The 19784-nt window shown below is 36.1% G+C and overlaps 2 protein-coding genes across 3 annotated transcripts; both read left to right on the forward strand.

Moving 5' to 3' along the window:
• The first annotated feature begins 1081 nt into the window (after nucleotides 1-1081).
• On the forward strand, nucleotides 1082-8163 carry LOC107603009 (E3 ubiquitin-protein ligase TRIM39-like). Of its 2 annotated transcripts, none has more exons than XM_016295671.1 (8): nucleotides 1082-1190; nucleotides 2719-3352; nucleotides 3458-3553; nucleotides 4848-5081; nucleotides 5172-5319; nucleotides 5948-5992; nucleotides 6856-6882; nucleotides 7003-8163. In XM_016295671.1, the coding sequence occupies exons 2-8, from the start codon at nucleotides 2726-2728 to the stop codon at nucleotides 7566-7568; spliced, it is 1743 nt and encodes a 580-aa protein (XP_016151157.1). In that variant the 5' UTR covers nucleotides 1082-1190; nucleotides 2719-2725; the 3' UTR covers nucleotides 7569-8163. The 2 variants fall into 2 exon arrangements, with proteins under 2 accessions (XP_016151157.1, XP_016151156.1); XM_016295670.1 differs by having other exon boundaries at nucleotides 1082-1186.
• Nucleotides 8164-8673: 510 nt separating this feature from the next.
• LOC107602984 (UPF0687 protein C20orf27 homolog) lies at nucleotides 8674-13305 on the forward strand. Its single transcript, XM_016295648.1, has 5 exons — nucleotides 8674-8743; nucleotides 10783-10879; nucleotides 11124-11257; nucleotides 11356-11506; nucleotides 13115-13305. The coding sequence occupies exons 2-5, from the start codon at nucleotides 10861-10863 to the stop codon at nucleotides 13303-13305; spliced, it is 495 nt and encodes a 164-aa protein (XP_016151134.1). The 5' UTR covers nucleotides 8674-8743; nucleotides 10783-10860.
• The last annotated feature ends 6479 nt before the right edge of the window (nucleotides 13306-19784 follow it).

A 19784-nucleotide genomic window follows, 5' to 3' on the forward strand; every position in this document is an offset into this window, starting at 1 on the left:
AAATACTGAGAGGTTGATTACATTGGTCACAAGAAAGAAAAATGTCAAATTTGCCATCACTCCCTCAGCGTTTGTATTAGAAACACTCACACAGCAGCATTAACTAGTTTTATGTAATTTAATGCCAAGATAAGAAAACACAAAAGTTTTTTACATGTGTGTGTTAACAGTGGAAATGCGTCATCACAGTCTGTGAAAAGAGTCCATCTGTTTTAATTCTGTTTCTTTCTTTTTCACAATGAAATCTTAAAATGATATATTTCACATTATGTTCCTAATGTGCTTGTCACCTCTACTTAAGAAGTGCTGATTTGTGTCAGGGCTGAAAGTGTAAAAGTAGGCCTAAAGTGGTGACAGACCCATAAAAGCTCTCAATTATTATGTCACGACATCAGCACTAATGAAAGTCACACTAAAGAGATCAAAAGATCATTTAACTAAACAGAACAATAACACTATCACCAATCCACATTATTATGTCTCAGAATTAGACAGGAGATTGCAAAAATTAGTGGGGCCTTAAATTTAAAAGTTCAGTTTCTCACTGAATTATCCATTTGCACTGACATACTGTGTTTCAATGTACAATGTCCCTTTATATTAATGATGAAAATCAACACTTCCCTGACTTCCCAGAAGTCATCAGGGCCTGTAATTAACACTATTGCCTCAGAGCAGATCTCCTGCAAATACTTTTGATTTTACATACAGAATTACTTTTTCTGTCTTTGTTGTAAAAATATGTCCAAGATATCAATGTAACTATTCAAATTCCTTGTCTTAGTGTTATTTCTGTTTGTCTTTCAACAACAAACAAACATTCTTTTCTATTTTCATATTTCTTTTCTTACATGTTTGCCACACAGTTTGCCTTTTCTCATGCTGTCCTGTTCTTATGAGACAGCATGTGTCAGTCGAAATTAAAACATTTTAAAATGTAAATGAAAAATAGAGTCTTAAAATCTCTAAAAATACAAATCTGCACTTGTCTGACTGGTTGGATTGGCAGCCAGGTGTGTGCGTTGAATAACTTAACTGTGTGTTTGCCTGTTGGTATGCGGACACACCTGTTTCCTGGAGGTCTCCGCTTCATAGTGAACGTGTCCTATATGCCACATACTGAGTGGAACAGAACCCAGGCGAAAAAAATCAACATTTTGGAGAAGAGAAAAGGACAGAGGAAGAGGTTAGTAAGTTGAATTTGTCTTTTAGATTGTATATATATATACTCATATACTGTATGTGTGTTTATGTGAAGGTGTTTATAAGGTTGGGCTCTACTTTATAGTTTCCTGTCCTTTCTATGATGACAAGTAATTGACTGATATCATGTGATTCATAATACTTTGTAAACAACATATTTGTATTATTACTGTTATTATTTTTGTTTACATGTTCCTAATAAGAGACATTTGTCAGAAGCAGCCCTACAGTGTAATTATACAGTACAAGATGTTTCATGAAGCATGTGATTGTACTTTACTGCTAATTTACATTTGAGAGAGAATCACTAATTTGATGTACTGAGAATATGTCTTCTGGCTTTTGGGTTTTCTGACAGCCTGTTTTGTTAGATTGGTTTTTACATTATATAAGGGTGAGCCGGCTGCTCCTAGATCAGCTTTGTTGTATCTGTGTAGCTGGTCTGACTTCATTCCAACATTTCAGTTACCAGTAGTTTAGAATGACTGAAAACTGTCCCCTTTTTAACCCCAGTTTCTGAAATGATTATATATAGTATATGGAATGATTTTTGAATGACGACTCTTATGTGCTCCAAGGCTGTTTATTTTAAAATATATTTTAAAATGTAATTTATTCCTGCGATGGCAAAGCTGAATTTTCAGCAGCCATTACTCCAGTCTTCAGTGTGAACTTTCAAATCCTTCAGAAATCATTCTAAGATTTAGTGCTCAAAAAAAATGTTTTAATTATTATTATTATCAGTGTTGAAAACTTTTACTGCTTAATATTTTTGTGGAAACTAGAAACCATGATACACTTACCATTCAAAAGTTTGGAGTAACTATGATTAAAAAAAACAGCAAGGACACATTAAATTGATCAAAAGTGACAGTAAAGACATTAATCGTATTACAAAAGATTGCTATTTTAAATAAATGCTGTTCATTTGAACTTTTTATTCATCAAAGAATCCTGTAAAAAAGTGCCACCTTTTTATTGTGCAGGAAAAACTGTTTTTAACATAGATAACATTAAGAGTGATTATTAATAACTGAACTCCAATAATAACTAATAAAAATGAGCATCAAATCAGCATATTAGAATGATTTCTGAAGGATGTGACACTGAAGACTGGAGTAACAGCTGCTGAAAATTCAGCTTTGCCATTACAGGAATAAATTCTATTAAAAAAAATAGCACAATTTTAACGTTTTTACTGTATTTTTTATTTTTTTTAAAACAACAACCTTGGTGAGCATAAAAAAAAATCTTAATTATTCCAAATTTCAAGCTTTGAAATGTATAATCTTTGAAACAATCCAAAATGTAAACAATTTATAATCTTTGAAACAATCCAATCTAAATAAATCAATTTTTAAATAAATGTAAAATTTATTTAATCCAAATTTATAATCATTATAAATCAAACACTTAAAAAAAACATCTATATAGTGGTTATTTATGCAACAATGAATGACATGTTTGAGTGCACCTGTGTATTTTGTGTTTTTCAATTAGTCTGTATGCTTTCAGGTAAACAATGTCATTACCTGGTGAATTCCTGTCAGAGGAGCAGTTTACCTGTTCTATTTGCTTAGATGTCTTCACCAATCCTGTCTCCATACCCTGCGGCCACAGCTTCTGCTCATCATGCATCACGTCCTACTGGGAGGGCCAGGGAAAAAGCTGCTTCTGTCCTTTGTGCAAGGAAAGCTTCCGCAAGCGTCCTGAGCTCCACATCAATCACACACTTAAGGAGATCACAGAGCAGTTTAAACGGATGGCGGAGATCACGTTGAGTGCACCTAGGAGTGCACCTGCAGATTCACCATCCCTCCCTTTCTCTGCACCGAAGCCCGGAGTGCAGCACAGGACAGTAGAGCTGCCCAGAGGCCTATTGCCAGAGATGAAGAGCCGCTTCCAAAGAACATCATCCATTGAGCCTTTGGCGTCCCATGATGCTGCTTCTCTCCCTCCTGCCAAGGCACCTAAACGAAACTTTAGTGTGAGTGGAGCGGGTTCCAATGGGCCACAGTGTCCCAGACATGGGCATAGTTTGGAGCTGTTCTGCAAGACTGACCAGACATGTATTTGCGTAACATGTGCAGAGAGGGAACATTACGGGCATTCTGTGATAGAGGCCAAGAGAGAGATGAATATAAAGAAGGTTAGTGTGAGAATGTACGTGAATGAGACGTAATATCAAGGTAGGGCTGAATGAAAGTGTTTATTTGTGTATGGGTCCGTGTTAACAATTTGAATCTCTGCTCAGTCTCAGCTGCGTATCTTGGAGGTGGAGCTACAAGGATTGGTCACAGTCAGAGAGAGGAAGATAGAGGAGATCCAGACATCACTTGCAGAAATTCAAGTATGTGCATCTATGCCATACTAACATTTTAAAGGAATAGTTCCAACACACTCACATGGCTATTCGTAACTATTTTACGTTTTGGTGAATTGGTGGCTAATTTGTATGAATTCGTAAAATTTGTATGAATCTCATTTGTATGTTTTCATATGATCTGCTTAAACCCCAGTGATGATTATGTTTAGGGCTGGATCTTAATGCTTAGTTTTAAAAAATTGTATGTTTCATGTGATTCACATCATATGAATGCATACAAAATCACCATGTTTTCCTGTGAGATTGGGTTTATAGTTCACCCAAAATAAAACTTTTGTCATTATTTACTCATTTTCATGTTGTTCCAAACCCATATGCTGTTATTTTTGTCTTGTGGAACACAAAAAGGAGAATTTCTGAAGAATCTTCATATGGCTATATTTATACAGTGGTTGCCCATAGTGACTACATCTGTTAAGCTCTACAAATGGGAAAACACACACACCATAAAAGTAGTCTTGCATATTCTAAAGGTTCTGTCACATTAAGGAATAGTTCGCCCAAATAATTCTGTTGTCATTTACCCATTATTTACTCTGTTGAACACAAAAGAAGATATTTTGAAGAATGTTGGTAACCAAACAGTTGACAGTAGCCATTGACTATGGAAGTCAATGGTTATTGTCACCTGTTTGGTTACCAACATTCCTCAAAATATCCTCTTTTGTGTTCAACAGAAGAACAACAGGTTTAGAACAACATGAGGGTGAGTAAATGATGACAGAATTATTATTTTTTGTGTGTGAACTATCCCACTATCCCTTAGAAGTAGTGATGTCTGAAAAAGCACAACTCACTCAGAAGTCACTATCAAACAAAACAGCTGTCTGATGGTCAATGTGGCGAATCCCAAACTTGTTGCAAAATCTGCTTAGGGAAATCTTATGTCCTCATGCGTGAATTATGTCCAAAGCATGTGGATTCCCATTGAAATGACTGCATTTTGCCTGCGAAAATTCTCTGAGCAAGTGATGGCACATTTAGTCTTCTGAAGGCCAAAATTCACAAATATTTTCAGCGAGTAATGACTTAAATTCAGTTCTGCTCTTTACACGAAGACCAAAAGCCATATTGGCTGCTTTTATGGTGTTTTTCATCATTAGAGACTAACTGTCAAGATCCAGAGAACTGTTGCTGCATGGAAAAGATGTTTGTGAATATTCTTGTTTCATAGAAGTATGTCATATGGGTTTGAAAAGACATGAGGGTTTCTTCATTTGTCTGTTATATTTTCTTTGTCTCATTTGCTTGTTCTAAGGTGAATGCAGAGCAAGAGAAAGCAGGTACTGTGAGTATGTTTGCTGAGTTAATGAAAGCTGTTGAGAAGTCCCAGGCTGAACTTCTGGAGGTGGTGGAGATGGGACAGAGGGCTGCAGAACTTCGCTCTCAGGCCTTCATACGTGAGCTGCAGATGGAGATATCTGAACTCAGAAATAGATGCAGCTCCCTCAGTCAGCTGACGCAGTCCCAAGATCATGTTTCCTTCTTCAAGGTCTCAATTAAAACCAGACTTAAATTGTTTGTTTTGTATTTTATACCCCAATATGTAACCAAAATTTATATTACTGATGTTTCTTTTCAGACATATCCAGCCTACTGTAGTTTACCTGTGACAAAGAGCTGGGAAGAAGTGGCCTTGACCCCTGACCCCACTGCTGGAGCAGTGCTGAGAAATGTCACTCAGATGGTGGAGGAGGTTCAGGAAGCCTTGAGGAGACTGTCAACGATCTGTAAGAGAAAGTTCCTTCATGAACTGCTCTTTAACACATAATTTACAGTACATACACTCTCATTGCAGTTCCAAACCCATGTGACTTTTTCCTGTTGACTGGAAAGTAAATAAAAACAGAATTTTCTTTTTCGTATATTCTTTTGAATGAATAGGGTTTGAATATTGTTAATGTGAACAGAATGATGACATCTTTACTCAGGAGCACTTCAGATGCTTCACCTCACCATCTACACTCTTAAAAATAAAGGTGCTTCACGATGCCATAGAAGAACCTTTTTGTCTAAATGGTTCCATAAAGAACCTTTAACATCTGAAGAACCTTTCTGTTTCACAAAAGGTTCTTTGTGGCGAAAGAAGGTTCTTCAGATTATAAAAAGGTAAGAAAGAGATGGTTCTTTAAAGAACCTTTGACTGAATGGTTCTTTGTGGAACCAAAAATGGTTCTTCTATGGCATCGCTTGAAGAACCTTTTGAAGCACCTTTATTTTTAAGATTAGATTTAAGATTTAGATTTAAGATTATTTGTTTAAAATCAAGGAGTTTTTAAGACCAGAATTTTGATCTTTGCATGCACACATCACTGTTTTTTTCAGTCATGTTTACGGTATGTATTGTTGTGCTGTCAGGTTTGCGCCCTTCCACAGGAAACCCACCGGAAATATATCAACAAAGTAAGTTTTTTCTCCTCCTTTTCCCCTTTCCAGTCCAATCTCAGCTTCCCCTCACAGTTTTCAGTGCTAGGGGCTAAATCATAAAAATTGCACAGAATTTTAATGCCAAACAATATTGTATAAAGTGCTATACAAATAAAGGTCACTACAGATAACTTCATTTTCTCTGTTATAGTCCACTTTTCAAAGCCAGATTCAATACTTATCTTATAATTTAAACTTTAAAGGCATTATTAACTATGAATATTATTGGCTTGCATGTCAAATTATTTGTAAATGACAAATTAAGTGCAAATGCACTATGTCTTATGCAAGAGTAGAATAAATTCTAAAGGTTTTTAAAAAATCTTGAGTTTTGAAAAAGTGTCTGTTTTCATATATCTTGATAATATTATAACAACACACACTACCATTCAAAAGTGTGGAATAATTGAGATTTTTTTCCCCCCATGTTTTTGAAAGAAGTCTCTTATGCTCACAAAGGCTGTATTCATTTATTTGATGAACAATACAGTAAAAACTCTAATGTTGTTTTATATATTACAAACTGTATGATCTTAAAATAAAAAGCTTAAAATATATGATTTATATGATAAATATGATTTAAGCTGAATTTTCAGCAGCCATTACTCCCATCTTCAGTATAACATGATCCTTCAGAAATCATTCTAATATGATGATTTGATGCTCAAATATTAATAATGGTTCTTATCATTATCGCTGTTGAAATTAGTTTTTGCTGTTTAGCACTCCAACCTTTTGACTGGTTCTGTATATGATTGGAGTGATTAATTGTACTAATTGTTATACAAAGCTGCTTCAATTTTTAAAAAATAATATTTTTCTTCTGCATTCCTCTGTAGAAGTGTGGAGGGTGGAGGAATATGCAAGTATGAGATGCTTTCTATATGCTGCACATCATTAGATACATCACATGTTTGTCATCACTTATATTTGTATTCCTTCAAACACCTTATAGCTTTTCAAATGTGTTCTGTTTCTCTCCTCAGTGGACGTGACCCTAGATCAAGACTCAGCCCATCCACGTCTGATCATCTCTGAGGACGGTAAACAGGTGCACTGCAGCGACCGCTACCAGGTGGTACCAGACACAGCTGAACGGTTTGACCGTGTGGTGTGTGTACTTGGCCGCCAAGGTATCAGCTCTGGCTGTCATTACTGGGAGGTTGTGGTGGGTGAGAAGACGGACTGGGATTTGGGCATTGCTAGTCGCTCCATCACCAGGAAAGGAAAAATAGCCGCAAACCCAGCTAATGGATTTTGGTTTCTAAGTCTACGTGACAAGCATGAGTATGTCTTTCGTACAGAACCATCAATGCCTATAGTTGTACAAATAAAACCACAGTGTGTCGGCGTGTATGTGGACTATGAAAAAGGTCAATTGTCCTTTTATAATGCAGATACAAAGTCACTGATATTTACCTTCACAGACTGCTTTGCAGATACTTTATATCCTTTTTTCAGCCCATGCACCAACAAATCTGGCAAAAATGAGGCTCCCCTTATCATATATCCTGCCTATCCAGCTAACCCAAGCTGGCTGACTGAAAAATGAAAGAACAGTGAGATGGAAACAAATATATTGCTCATAGAGTTTGTTTACTTTATTATTTAATTCAAAATGATGAAAATTAATATGGTTTTCATTTACAATCCATGTGATCATTTCATTGGCTTAATGATTTTATATATATATATATTCAACAAAACATTAAACAGTTAATCCTTATAGATGTTTTGATATACCTAAAACAATAATAAGACTTATGAACCGCAAATAATTGCCAAGGCTTGAAATTGAAGTTTGGGATTCTTTGACACTGAATACAACATTGGATGGTGATGGAAATCTGATTGTAAAATAACCCATTAGTATTTAGCTTGACCAAGCATGTATTATATGCAAAATGTATAATATTCAAATATGTGTTTTGTACATTATAGTAAAGCAAAAAATAAATGTGTTTATACAATATATAGGCGACTACATCTCTTCTATTTCTATGTTGTCTTTACTCTCTGAATCTCTATAGTCCATATGGGATTATGGTCCTACAAGACAAACCAAGAATGTACAGTACAGCAAATTAGGGAGTAACTGTGGCTTTAAGTTATGCAATTGTGACTAATAATAAATGTGTGTGTGTGTGTGTGTGTGTAATTTTGCCTTTCGTCATAATTGCGACTTTATGTTTCAAAATTCTTATTTTTAAAAGCAACTTTTTATTAAGCACCTGCAACTTCTCTGTTGGCTTAAAAAATTGAATTGATGTATGTTTGCAGTGTGATATCTTTCATTCTCATCAAAGCAGCTTATTGCATCTTTGATTGCAAGTTGACCATTTATTGCATTTCATTCTATTAATATATCCATTCAAGAACTGTTCATCTCTAGGCTATATCAGTTTTACATTTGCAGTGCTGGGTGAGGCCACTGTGGTCGGTGGCTCAGCTCAGCTCGAAGCCTATGACATTCAGGGGCTCTGCTGGGGCACTGGTCCGGACCTCTTGCCTCCACATTGCGTGTATACTGTATATAATGAGGGAGATGTAGAAAAAAGAGAGCTAGACGTTAAGTAACCATCAGTAGCCAATGGCTGCGGCTCTTTTCTTGTGACACGGTGCAGCGTCAGACCTCTGCTGCACGCTACACGCTGCGTTCAGGGGACTGATGGCACAGCGCTTCAGGCAACGCCACGAACCTGCTTCTGTACAGTACATGCAAGACAGGTAAGTTTGATTTTCAGTGAATTTAAGATTACAATTATTTTGATATTCAACTATATGTGTATAGTCTGTGTGCACGCGCACATTTGAAAGATACCCACACTTCAAAAATGCATTTTTCTCTTAAGTGGGAGCTATTAATAGAAGCCTACAATTCTGTCAAAAGTCTGTTAATAAATAGTTCTGCATGAACTGCGTTGCAATCTTCAGAAGACATTTTCCCTGAGATGTAGTTATAATTCTGTCTATTAAACGTCAAACACGAGGTATGATTATTATACAAAAAATGAAGGTTACGTATTTTTGGCTGAACCACTTACTATTTTAATATCGAGCAGTTTTTTTTCTGTCAGTGGTGCCAAACGGGACACTGGCACGCAACGCTCAGTGTTGTCCCATTTTTACACAGAGCACAACATGCTGTACTTTAATAAATTATGAACGAGAGATGCCTTCGAGATGCACTGCCTTCGAAGGTTTTGTTTATCCGGCAAAGGCGGACTCCTCGGGGACCGCCTGTAATAATGTATCTATTATAGACAGATACATATCTATAACTTGCATCGCCCATCTCAGCGATTATTGTTGCATAAGCCGCTTTTTTCTTATCGTCATATTTGGCGTGATTTTGCAGGGGCGCTTTGGAAGAAAGGCTGAGAACAAGTCAGTCGGGAAGAGCGCGGTATTATAAGCCGCTTTAGTTTGAATGTGAGTGTCATTCTCTGAAATAACCTTGACTGAGCTGGCGTAATGACTCCGATTAAAGTCAAAGATTTTCATGTGAAATTGCTGCTTAGTGTCTGGAGTCCCATCTGCGTGCATGATTTTCAAATAAATCTACAGGGGGGGGGGATCAGGGACAGGTTTACTTCTCTGCAGGTTTGTACATAGAGCTCTACACACAAGTAGCTACATAATTTATAGTACAAAAAAACAAAGATTACAGTGTGCACATATGTGATTACATATGGCACATATTACTTAGGAATTGGCAATTTGGAGGATTCATTCAATAATTTGCCAAAACAATTTTGTCAACTGCTATTTAAAGGTGTACACAGTATTAAAAAGTGTAAAGGCTTAAAGAAATTAACAGCTATGTTTAATAAACATATTAAAATGATGTTTTCTAGTACCAGGGGCACCTTGACGGGGGAAAGGTTAGGACGATTCCAAGGGCCCGATGAGAGAGAGGGGGCCCGGGAACGCGATTTTTACTGAGGGGGACCCGACTAATCCACCAACCTGAGTCCGAGTCAATATGCTTTTCAGGGGGCCCAAAAACCATAGCGGCGCAACATGTCTAGGACAAAAATTGATTTCATTTTACGCGTTATGGGCGCGGCCATGTTGAGATCACATGACCAGCATCTTGCAGTTGTTGCTTAAATAATAATAAAAATAATAATGGTGTGTTTACTTTATATACCTTTTATGTTATGTTACACTTTTTATATACCTTTTCTTCCATGCAGCTTATTGTTGGGCCTGAATTCAAGTATGTCCATTATATAGATATGTATAATATGAGGCAGAGAAAAACATAACTGAAAACGAATAAACTTAATACGAACTTAATCAGTTTCAGTATGAAACATCAGCAGCAAACACAATTCATACACCAATGCCGAATGATGTCAGTATAAAGTCTAATACTGACTTGAGGGCAAATAAGGGAACATCTGAATGGAGTTTTGCCCTAATAACAGGCCTCATGAATGCTTACTCAGATGATTCGCCATTTTAACCTCAGTTATTACGGCGAACTAATGATGATAATAAAGCATTACAGTTGTGGGGGACCTCCATCCTGTGGCGTTTAACCCAGCAGGGAGTATGTTGCAAAGTCAATGAAATGCAAATCATTCTCAGGGGATGGACAATTGATAATTTAGAAGTTGGGTAAATAAACTGCATGCAATTTAAATCTCTTTATATACTGTCTAAAACATTATTCGATATATCAGGGAATAGGACAGAGTAGGACATTAAAATCTGATCATAGATTACATAACTCACAGGCATCTTCTGTTCTTCTGCAGCGGTCATTCTCTCTATTTAAAGATGATATCAAACTGACGCCAGTCATCATCCCTGGATTTCCCTGGCCTTATGTTGACATGGCAACAGGAAGGAAAAGTCAGTGTCTTTTCTGTGCTCATAATGTCTATCTGAATATGCATGTGTATACATTTTTTACATAATGTGCTTTATATATTTATACTTTTATGCTTTCTCGTTGTCTCTTAACACTTCCAGAGTGTGTATATTCTAACAGCTCTCCCACACTGGGTTCAGCCTGCATTAATCATCTCAGCATGTATCTTCTGGTCCAGTATCCATCTCTGTGATCTTAACTCCACCCTTGTTTTCTCTTCGCCAGGCTCCACTTCAAAAGGTGGAGTACATTTCCCTGATGATGATGAAGACGCTCCCATTAACAATAGCTGTGATGAAAAGCTTCAGGATAAAGTCATCACTGCTCTACCAGAGCCTGATGGTGCATATCTTGTTAAGGTGAAAGAAATCGCTTTTAAAAAATGCTTAAAAACAAACAGTATATAAGATAGATGTGTTGCATGCTGAAATCGTTGACACTGTAACTCTGTATCTAGGTGGGATTTTTAAGGAGCCATCACAAATATGAAATCATCTTTTCTTTGCCACAAGTCCCAACACTAGGGAAAGATGTCTCTCTTTCCCCCGCACTACGCACTACTGCAAAACCACGACTACGTGCAATACGCATCACACCACAGCCTGATGGTATGTTTTTGCATTGGTCTTATGGTGTTTATAAGTAAAGTTGGAAAGATCATATTTAGTTGAACGCATGTGAAATTTGTACATGAAACTTATTTTAAATGAAAGTGAATTATTACATTTCCATACAAAATACCATATATATAAATTAATGCATTTAGCAGACGCTTTTCTCCAAAGCGACTTACAGTGCATACAGATTATACATTTTTTATCAGTATGTGTGTTCCCTGGGAATTGAACCCACGACCTTTGCGCTGCTAACGCAATGCTCTACCACTGAGAAATATGTTTGAATGTTAAAAATACATAGAAAATACAAAAATTACCCATAAACATGTTATCATAGATGCATTTGGTAAAAACATTAGATTATATTTCTAACCATTTTTTGAATTGCAACCTACAGATGTATTTATAGTTATTTCTTTATATTTTATAGACTAACTAGCATTTATGAAGAACACTTTATTTTCCAAAATGTCATCAAAATAATATAAACGTACATATACAAAACACCATAGTATATTTTGCAATTACGATAGAATATATAGCGATTCAATTTACAGGACCTTCATAAATTGAATAAAACATTAAAAACTATTTAAAATGATTTAAAACAAGAAAAATCCTACTGAATTTTATGCAGAAAAGGTACATCGGCATCTTGTTCCGACCAAAGTTATTTGAACGCCCCTGACATTGTAATTACGACTTCCCAACTCATAAATATCAATTTCCCAGGAGGACTTGAACGCACAATTAGACCAACTTTTATCATGCATATAGTCTTCTATGTCACTTATCAAAGTCTGCTTACAACCCTTGTGTTCTCATTTATTCACATACACCCTATTAAGAGGTGTTCAGCAGTTAAACAGATGCTTTTCAGCTGAAGCTTCTTACAGTAGACTTATTACAAGGAGAGTCTCACTGGAGCAACCTGGGTTAAGTGCTCTGCTCCGGAGCACAAGGTTAATGAACAATACCCGTGACCGAGAAACCATCTCAGTCTTGCTTGGGATTGAGCAAGAAACCTTTGAGAAAACAGCCCAGATCTATAAACATGTGGCTTCCTTGACTCAATGAATGATGAGAAAGTTTAGAAAACTAGATACATGTAGCTAAAACTAAGCAGTAACAATTAAACAAGGCTGTAAAAGCATAAGTGCTATCAGAGCAGTTAATGTGGATCTAAGATTGCTTGTACATCTGACTGCTGATAAAACATCAAGCCAAATGCAAGACGTCATGTTAGGATCAATAGTCACACTCCTATTTCAGCCCGGCATTGATCTCTCCATTAGCTGAAACTCACTTAGCATGTTTATAGTAGTGTCATTTTTCCCACATTTGAATCTCTAGGGAAATCTTAGTAGGTTTGCCGTATCTGAGTGTACAATTTATATTCTAAAAGAAGCTGCAAGCACTTTGCAGTAAGGTGATTGTTTCTCTACGATGATTTCAATCTTCCAATCTTATTTGATTGGAACTCAGGCGTTTTCTTTTACCCATCTTTTTAATGTCCATGACATTTTGTGTTGTCTTGGTATCCCTCTGTATCTGTATTCATCCCACTCACTCCCATTCATCTGTCTGTGCTCTTTTAAGGGGGAGCGAGGGTGGTTTGTGAGTACAGCGCTCAGCAGGAGGGAGTGGTGCAAGAGGAACTCACCCTGGTCAACAGGAGCAGAAGGGACAGCAGCGTCCGAGTTCGATTACAGGCCAGAGTCATGGGTGAGATACACACACCAACTGGTGACAGCTCTCTAGTCATTCATAACAAAGCGTTCATGAGGTGATGTTTGTCCATCATGTGGACCAGTATAGCTGTCTCTGCTGTCACTGATTCAGTTGTTTCAAAGCAGTTTTACAGAAAATATTAAGCTGGGATGGGAGAAAGTATTTTTTAAAATGAAATTAAAGGAATAGTCCACCGAAGAATGACATTTTTCTCTTCATTTATGCATCACCAATCTGTCCCAGATTAATATGACTTTGTTTTTTTAGATTAACACAAACTGAGATTTTTAGCAGAATAATCCATCTCCGTGAGTCCATATAATGCAAGTGGATAGATCTCTCAAAAGAATGCTTCAAAAACCATGCAAAATGAACATGGCCGTAATCCATACAACCTCCAGTTGATGAATCAGTGTCTTCTGAAGCAAACTATTGGTGTGTGTGCGTGTGTGTGTGTGCGTGTGTGTGTGTGTGAGAGAAACATTCTAATATGGTAAACTATAAACCAGCCAACTCTCATATGTGTGTTCGCTTGACAAAAATTAAATTTTCGGGACTGTCACTTCAGTTTCACAAAGTGCTGTTATACGCTGATGTTCACAGTTGGCTGCAAGCAATGGTTTTTAGTTTAAAAAGTTTAAAATATTTTTTTCTTACACAGTTTTGTTACAAAAGACATTGATTCAACTTTGGATTACAATTATGTTCGTTTGTGTGGTTTGTGAAGCGTCATTTTAAGGGATCTATCCACTTGCATTATATGGACTCACATAGATGGATTAATTTTTGAAAAAAATCTCATTTTGTGTTCATGTGAAGCAAGAAATTAAAATATATATGGAACGGCATGAGGGTGAGTAAATGATGAGAGATTTTTCATTTTTGGGTGGAGTATCCCTCCAAATTAAAATATAAGCCACATCTCTAAACCTTCTAGCCAGCTTGAGAAACAATACCAGAATTTGTAATAATAGAAACACTGTGTAAATTACATAAGAGCTTTTATTAGTTGACTTAGTACTTATACTCCTCTTATTTTGTAGTACACTCTTAAAAATAAAGGTGCTTCAAAAGGTTCTTCAAGCGATGCCATAGAAGAACCATTTTTGGTTCCACAAAGAACCATTCAGTCAAAGGTTCTTTAAAGAACCATCTCTTGCTTACCTTTTTGTAATCTGAAGAACCTTCTTTCACCACAAAGAACCATTTGTGAAACAGAAAGGTTCTTCAGATGTTAAAAGTTCTTTATAGAACCATTTAGACAGAAAGGTTATTCTATGGCATCGTGAAGCACCTTTATTTTTAAGAGTGTAAGATACAAAAACTATATAAAGAACATTTCATGGAACAACAAACCAATATTTATACTGTCACAAAAAAACACCAACACTGTCACACAGAGACAATGTCATGCAACAACAAATCTGACCATTGTGACATGAAAAAACAGCACTGCCATATCAAGAACATTTCATGGTTCAGCAATATTTATATGCTTTGTCTTTGTGCTAAAGCATTTATTAGTAAACTTTTGTCTGCTTTGTGAGAACATGAAAGCTTCAATACCTATTGTCATAATATTTTGTCTAGAAGGTGTGATGAAAGAAGGATGAAAGAAAGATTATTTTGAAGCAGGGTGAAGGGTAGGCCTCAGATAAATGAGGCCAACGATTAATCAGAAGCAAATATAAATACAAAACCAGTCCTAAATGAAAGATAAGAAGTTGACAAAAAGATTGAATCCAATCTTTGGTGATAATATAGCATAATGAGTGATTTATAAGCATTTTTTTGAGGCCGGGTCATTTTTGCCCTGGAACATCACAAGTGTAACAAGGTGAAAAATCTCCCCCAGAAAAGTATGAAAATTATCAAAACATTTTTTAGAAGTAGTTATACCCTTTGTGAACAAAGTCACAAAATTTCAGTCCAATGCGATAACATTAACTAGTATTTTCGGGAAAAATAAAAAAATTTCAGAGCAAAAAGGACCCGAACACTACATGATTTGGCATAAAAGAAAAATCTATAATTTTGATCCATACAATGTATTTTTGGCTATTGCTACAAATATACCCCAGCGACTTAAGACTGGTTTTGTGGTCCAGGGTCACAAATAGTTTGAGGATCACCAAGGTGTGTTTTGGCAAAATTCAGATGAGCCTTAATGTTCTTCTGGGTTAGCAGTGGTTTTTGCCCTACCACTCTTGCCCCATTCCTAATTTAAATGCTTAATCTTTAATAGTTCAGTGATTTACTTATGAACTGTGCTAAACTAGTAAATTGATGTACATAATGAAGAACAGAAATAAACCATGTTGGAAATAGATTCACCAGGCTCAATTTGTGAAATGGTTCCGTGAGCATGAGAAATCATTTTCACACATGAAGTGCACCACAGCTTAACCCTACTGAAAGTCTTTAGGATGTACTGGAGACAACAGTGGTTCGATTCTCCCATTGTCAATACAAGATATCTGCCAAAAATGTATGCAACTCTTGATGAAAATAAATGTTGTGATTTTGTATGATGTTGTGGAATGACACAAGGAATGCACAATATAATCAAAGTTAAAGGGGGTCCAACAAAATACTAGACTGTGCAACTTTTTTTATGGACAGGCAGTGTAAAGTCGACTCCAAGACATCCCAAAGATTTTCAGTGGGGCTTAGGTCAGGACTCTGTGGTGGCCAATCTTTCATAGAGTGAGCCAGGTGAATTTTTCCACCTGACATAGTTGTTTTTGAAATTATAAGCTACACACTGCATCACTTGGGGATAAAAGAATTGTTGCCAAACATACAACATTCCAGAAACATATTAATCACTGCAATAATGACTTAATCTAAAAATCGTATGTATTTGCTTATTTAAATCCATACGGCCACTTTTTTTTTGGCCAGGCAGTATAGTATACTCTTTTAAAAATAATTTTCTTTCCACATAACAAGAATGCTGTTTCCGCATAACAAGAATGCTGTGTAAAATGTTGATTGCTTAAACAACTGATTCTGTCAGTCCGAACATCACTTCTGTCACTTTTCTGTAAATGGCTACACAAAGCTATCCTCATAAAGCACAGATTTAACCATGGTCTCATTCAAAACACACATGTATTCATTCTAATTCAGGCTAATATAAGCAAGCTAATATATTTGTGCCTCAAGACAAAACTCACAATGTACAACTTTTCTATCTGAGCAATTATGATAATAATAAATGGGTTGTGGTAATGGTAGTTATGTTATGTAGATAATTTAAATGATTATGTAGACTGTAAGCAATTCAGACACAGACAATATTAGTACTATTTCTGTCTGAATCGAAATCAAGACGATATTCTTCACACACACATTCAGCTTAGTTTTTTTAGTCTTGAAAAACAGGTTCTGGATGTTATGCTCAACTTTGAGGACACTGTCATTATTTTCTGAAGGAAATAATATTTAGAAAGCACATTCCTATTTGTTAAGTTGTACATTTTTCACAAGAACTGTTGGGTTGGTCATGGCAAATGAATAGCAATACAGCACATGATGGGCTATATTACAGTTTACACACGATTTTACACATTTCTCTGATCTCTGAGCAATTGCATGATGTGTATAGATATTTTTATTGATTTAATACAAATAACAATGCAGTTTTATTCATAATAGTCTCCAAATAAAGGTTCATACTTTCAAAACCGCTGAAGTAAAACCATATTCTGAAACGCATAAGCCATGTCACATTGATATCATAATTGCTATCATATTGATATCTGCTGGGTTCATAATACACACACAAGGTTTTTTGGCAGCTTTATGGGATTGTTCCCTATCATTGAAAGTGAATTGTGCTCTGGTGAGTAAATTTTTTTTAAGCAGCTTTGGCACATTTCATTCTGCCCATGACTCCTCAACCGGTTCATGGTTACCTGCTTTTTCCCATTAAAGGGATAGTTCACCTAAAAATGAAAATTCTGTCATTAATTACTCACCCTCATGTCATTTCAAACCCGTAAGACCTTCGTTCGTCTTTGGAACACAAATTAAAATATTTTTCATGGAATCTGAGAGCTGTCTGACCCTGCATAGACAGCAACTAGGGATGTAACGATTAACCGCGAGGCGGTTGAAAATCGATTCAAATATGTGACGATTCGGTTGAGACGCGATTCATTTAGGGGTAGGAGTTTATATGAATGTATGTCTGAGGGGAACTTACTGTCTTTAGAAAAGTTTAGATGGTATTTTTTATTTTCCTCTGTATAATGCATATTAAAGTTCATAAGTTCAGCGCTGCTTTGTTTACAGCGGAAACCAAGGAAACGCTTTAAGCGCCACCTGCTGGCAGAGAGTGAATCTGCATCTCATTCAGCTCGTCGGCTGTTTCGGTTTCATGCAGATATTTTTATTTATAGTTTCACAAAACTGAAGTCAACAAATTCTGTTTTTGCTTCAAATTTCAAAATTATACAATCGATTCTCCCATTGTCAATACAAGATATCTGCCAAAAATGTATGCAACTCTTGATGAAAATAAATGTTGTGATTTTGTATGATGTTGTGGAATGACACAAGGAATGCACAATATAATCAAAGTTAAAGGGGGTCCAACAAAATACTAGACTGTGCAACTTTTTTTATGGACAGGCAGTGTAAAGTCGACTCCAAGACATCCCAAAGATTTTCAGTGGGGCTTAGGTCAGGACTCTGTGGTGGCCAATCTTTCATAGAGTGAGCCAGGTGAATTTTTCCACCTGACATAGTTGTTTTTGAAATTATAAGCTACACACTGCATCACTTGGGGATAAAAGAATTGTTGCCAAACATACAACATTCCAGAAACATATTAATCACTGCAATAATGACTTAATCTAAAAATCGTATGTATTTGCTTATTTAAATCCATACGGCCACTTTTTTTTTGGCCAGGCAGTATAGTATACTCTTTTAAAAATAATTTTCTTTCCACATAACAAGAATGCTGTTTCCGCATAACAAGAATGCTGTGTAAAATGTTGATTGCTTAAACAACTGATTCTGTCAGTCCGAACATCACTTCTGTCACTTTTCTGTAAATGGCTACACAAAGCTATCCTCATAAAGCACAGATTTAACCATGGTCTCATTCAAAACACACATGTATTCATTCTAATTCAGGCTAATATAAGCAAGCTAATATATTTGTGCCTCAAGACAAAACTCACAATGTACAACTTTTCTATCTGAGCAATTATGATAATAATAAATGGGTTGTGGTAATGGTAGTTATGTTATGTAGATAATTTAAATGATTATGTAGACTGTAAGCAATTCAGACACAGACAATATTAGTACTATTTCTGTCTGAATCGAAATCAAGACGATATTCTTCACACACACATTCAGCTTAGTTTTTTTAGTCTTGAAAAACAGGTTCTGGATGTTATGCTCAACTTTGAGGACACTGTCATTATTTTCTGAAGGAAATAATATTTAGAAAGCACATTCCTATTTGTTAAGTTGTACATTTTTCACAAGAACTGTTGGGTTGGTCATGGCAAATGAATAGCAATACAGCACATGATGGGCTATATTACAGTTTACACACGATTTTACACATTTCTCTGATCTCTGAGCAATTGCATGATGTGTATAGATATTTTTATTGATTTAATACAAATAACAATGCAGTTTTATTCATAATAGTCTCCAAATAAAGGTTCATACTTTCAAAACCGCTGAAGTAAAACCATATTCTGAAACGCATAAGCCATGTCACATTGATATCATAATTGCTATCATATTGATATCTGCTGGGTTCATAATACACACACAAGGTTTTTTGGCAGCTTTATGGGATTGTTCCCTATCATTGAAAGTGAATTGTGCTCTGGTGAGTAAATTTTTTTTAAGCAGCTTTGGCACATTTCATTCTGCCCATGACTCCTCAACCGGTTCATGGTTACCTGCTTTTTCCCATTAAAGGGATAGTTCACCTAAAAATGAAAATTCTGTCATTAATTACTCACCCTCATGTCATTTCAAACCCGTAAGACCTTCGTTCGTCTTTGGAACACAAATTAAAATATTTTTCATGGAATCTGAGAGCTGTCTGACCCTGCATAGACAGCAACTAGGGATGTAACGATTAACCGCGAGCCGGTTGAAAATCGATTCAAATATGTGACGATTCGGTTGAGACGCGATTCATTTAGGGGTAGGAGTTTATATGAATGTATGTCTGAGGGGAACTTACTGTCTTTAGAAAAGTTTAGATGGTATTTTTTATTTTCCTCTGTATAATGCATATTAAAGTTCATAAGTTCAGCGCTGCTTTGTTTACAGCGGAAACCAAGGAAACGCTTTAAGCGCCACCTGCTGGCAGAGAGTGAATCTGCATCTCATTCAGCTCGTCGGCTGTTTCGGTTTCATGCAGATATTTTTATTTATAGTTTCACAAAACTGAAGTCAACAAATTCTGTTTTTGCTTCAAATTTCAAAATTATACAATCTAATTTAGATTAAAAAACTGCTCATGTTGCATGTATGCAGCCTCTTTGTTTGGATC

Source organism: Sinocyclocheilus grahami, unplaced genomic scaffold, assembly GCF_001515645.1.
Source record: "Sinocyclocheilus grahami isolate Dianchi unplaced genomic scaffold, SAMN03320097.WGS_v1.1 scaffold339.1, whole genome shotgun sequence".
Taxonomy (NCBI): domain Eukaryota; kingdom Metazoa; phylum Chordata; class Actinopteri; order Cypriniformes; family Cyprinidae; genus Sinocyclocheilus; species Sinocyclocheilus grahami.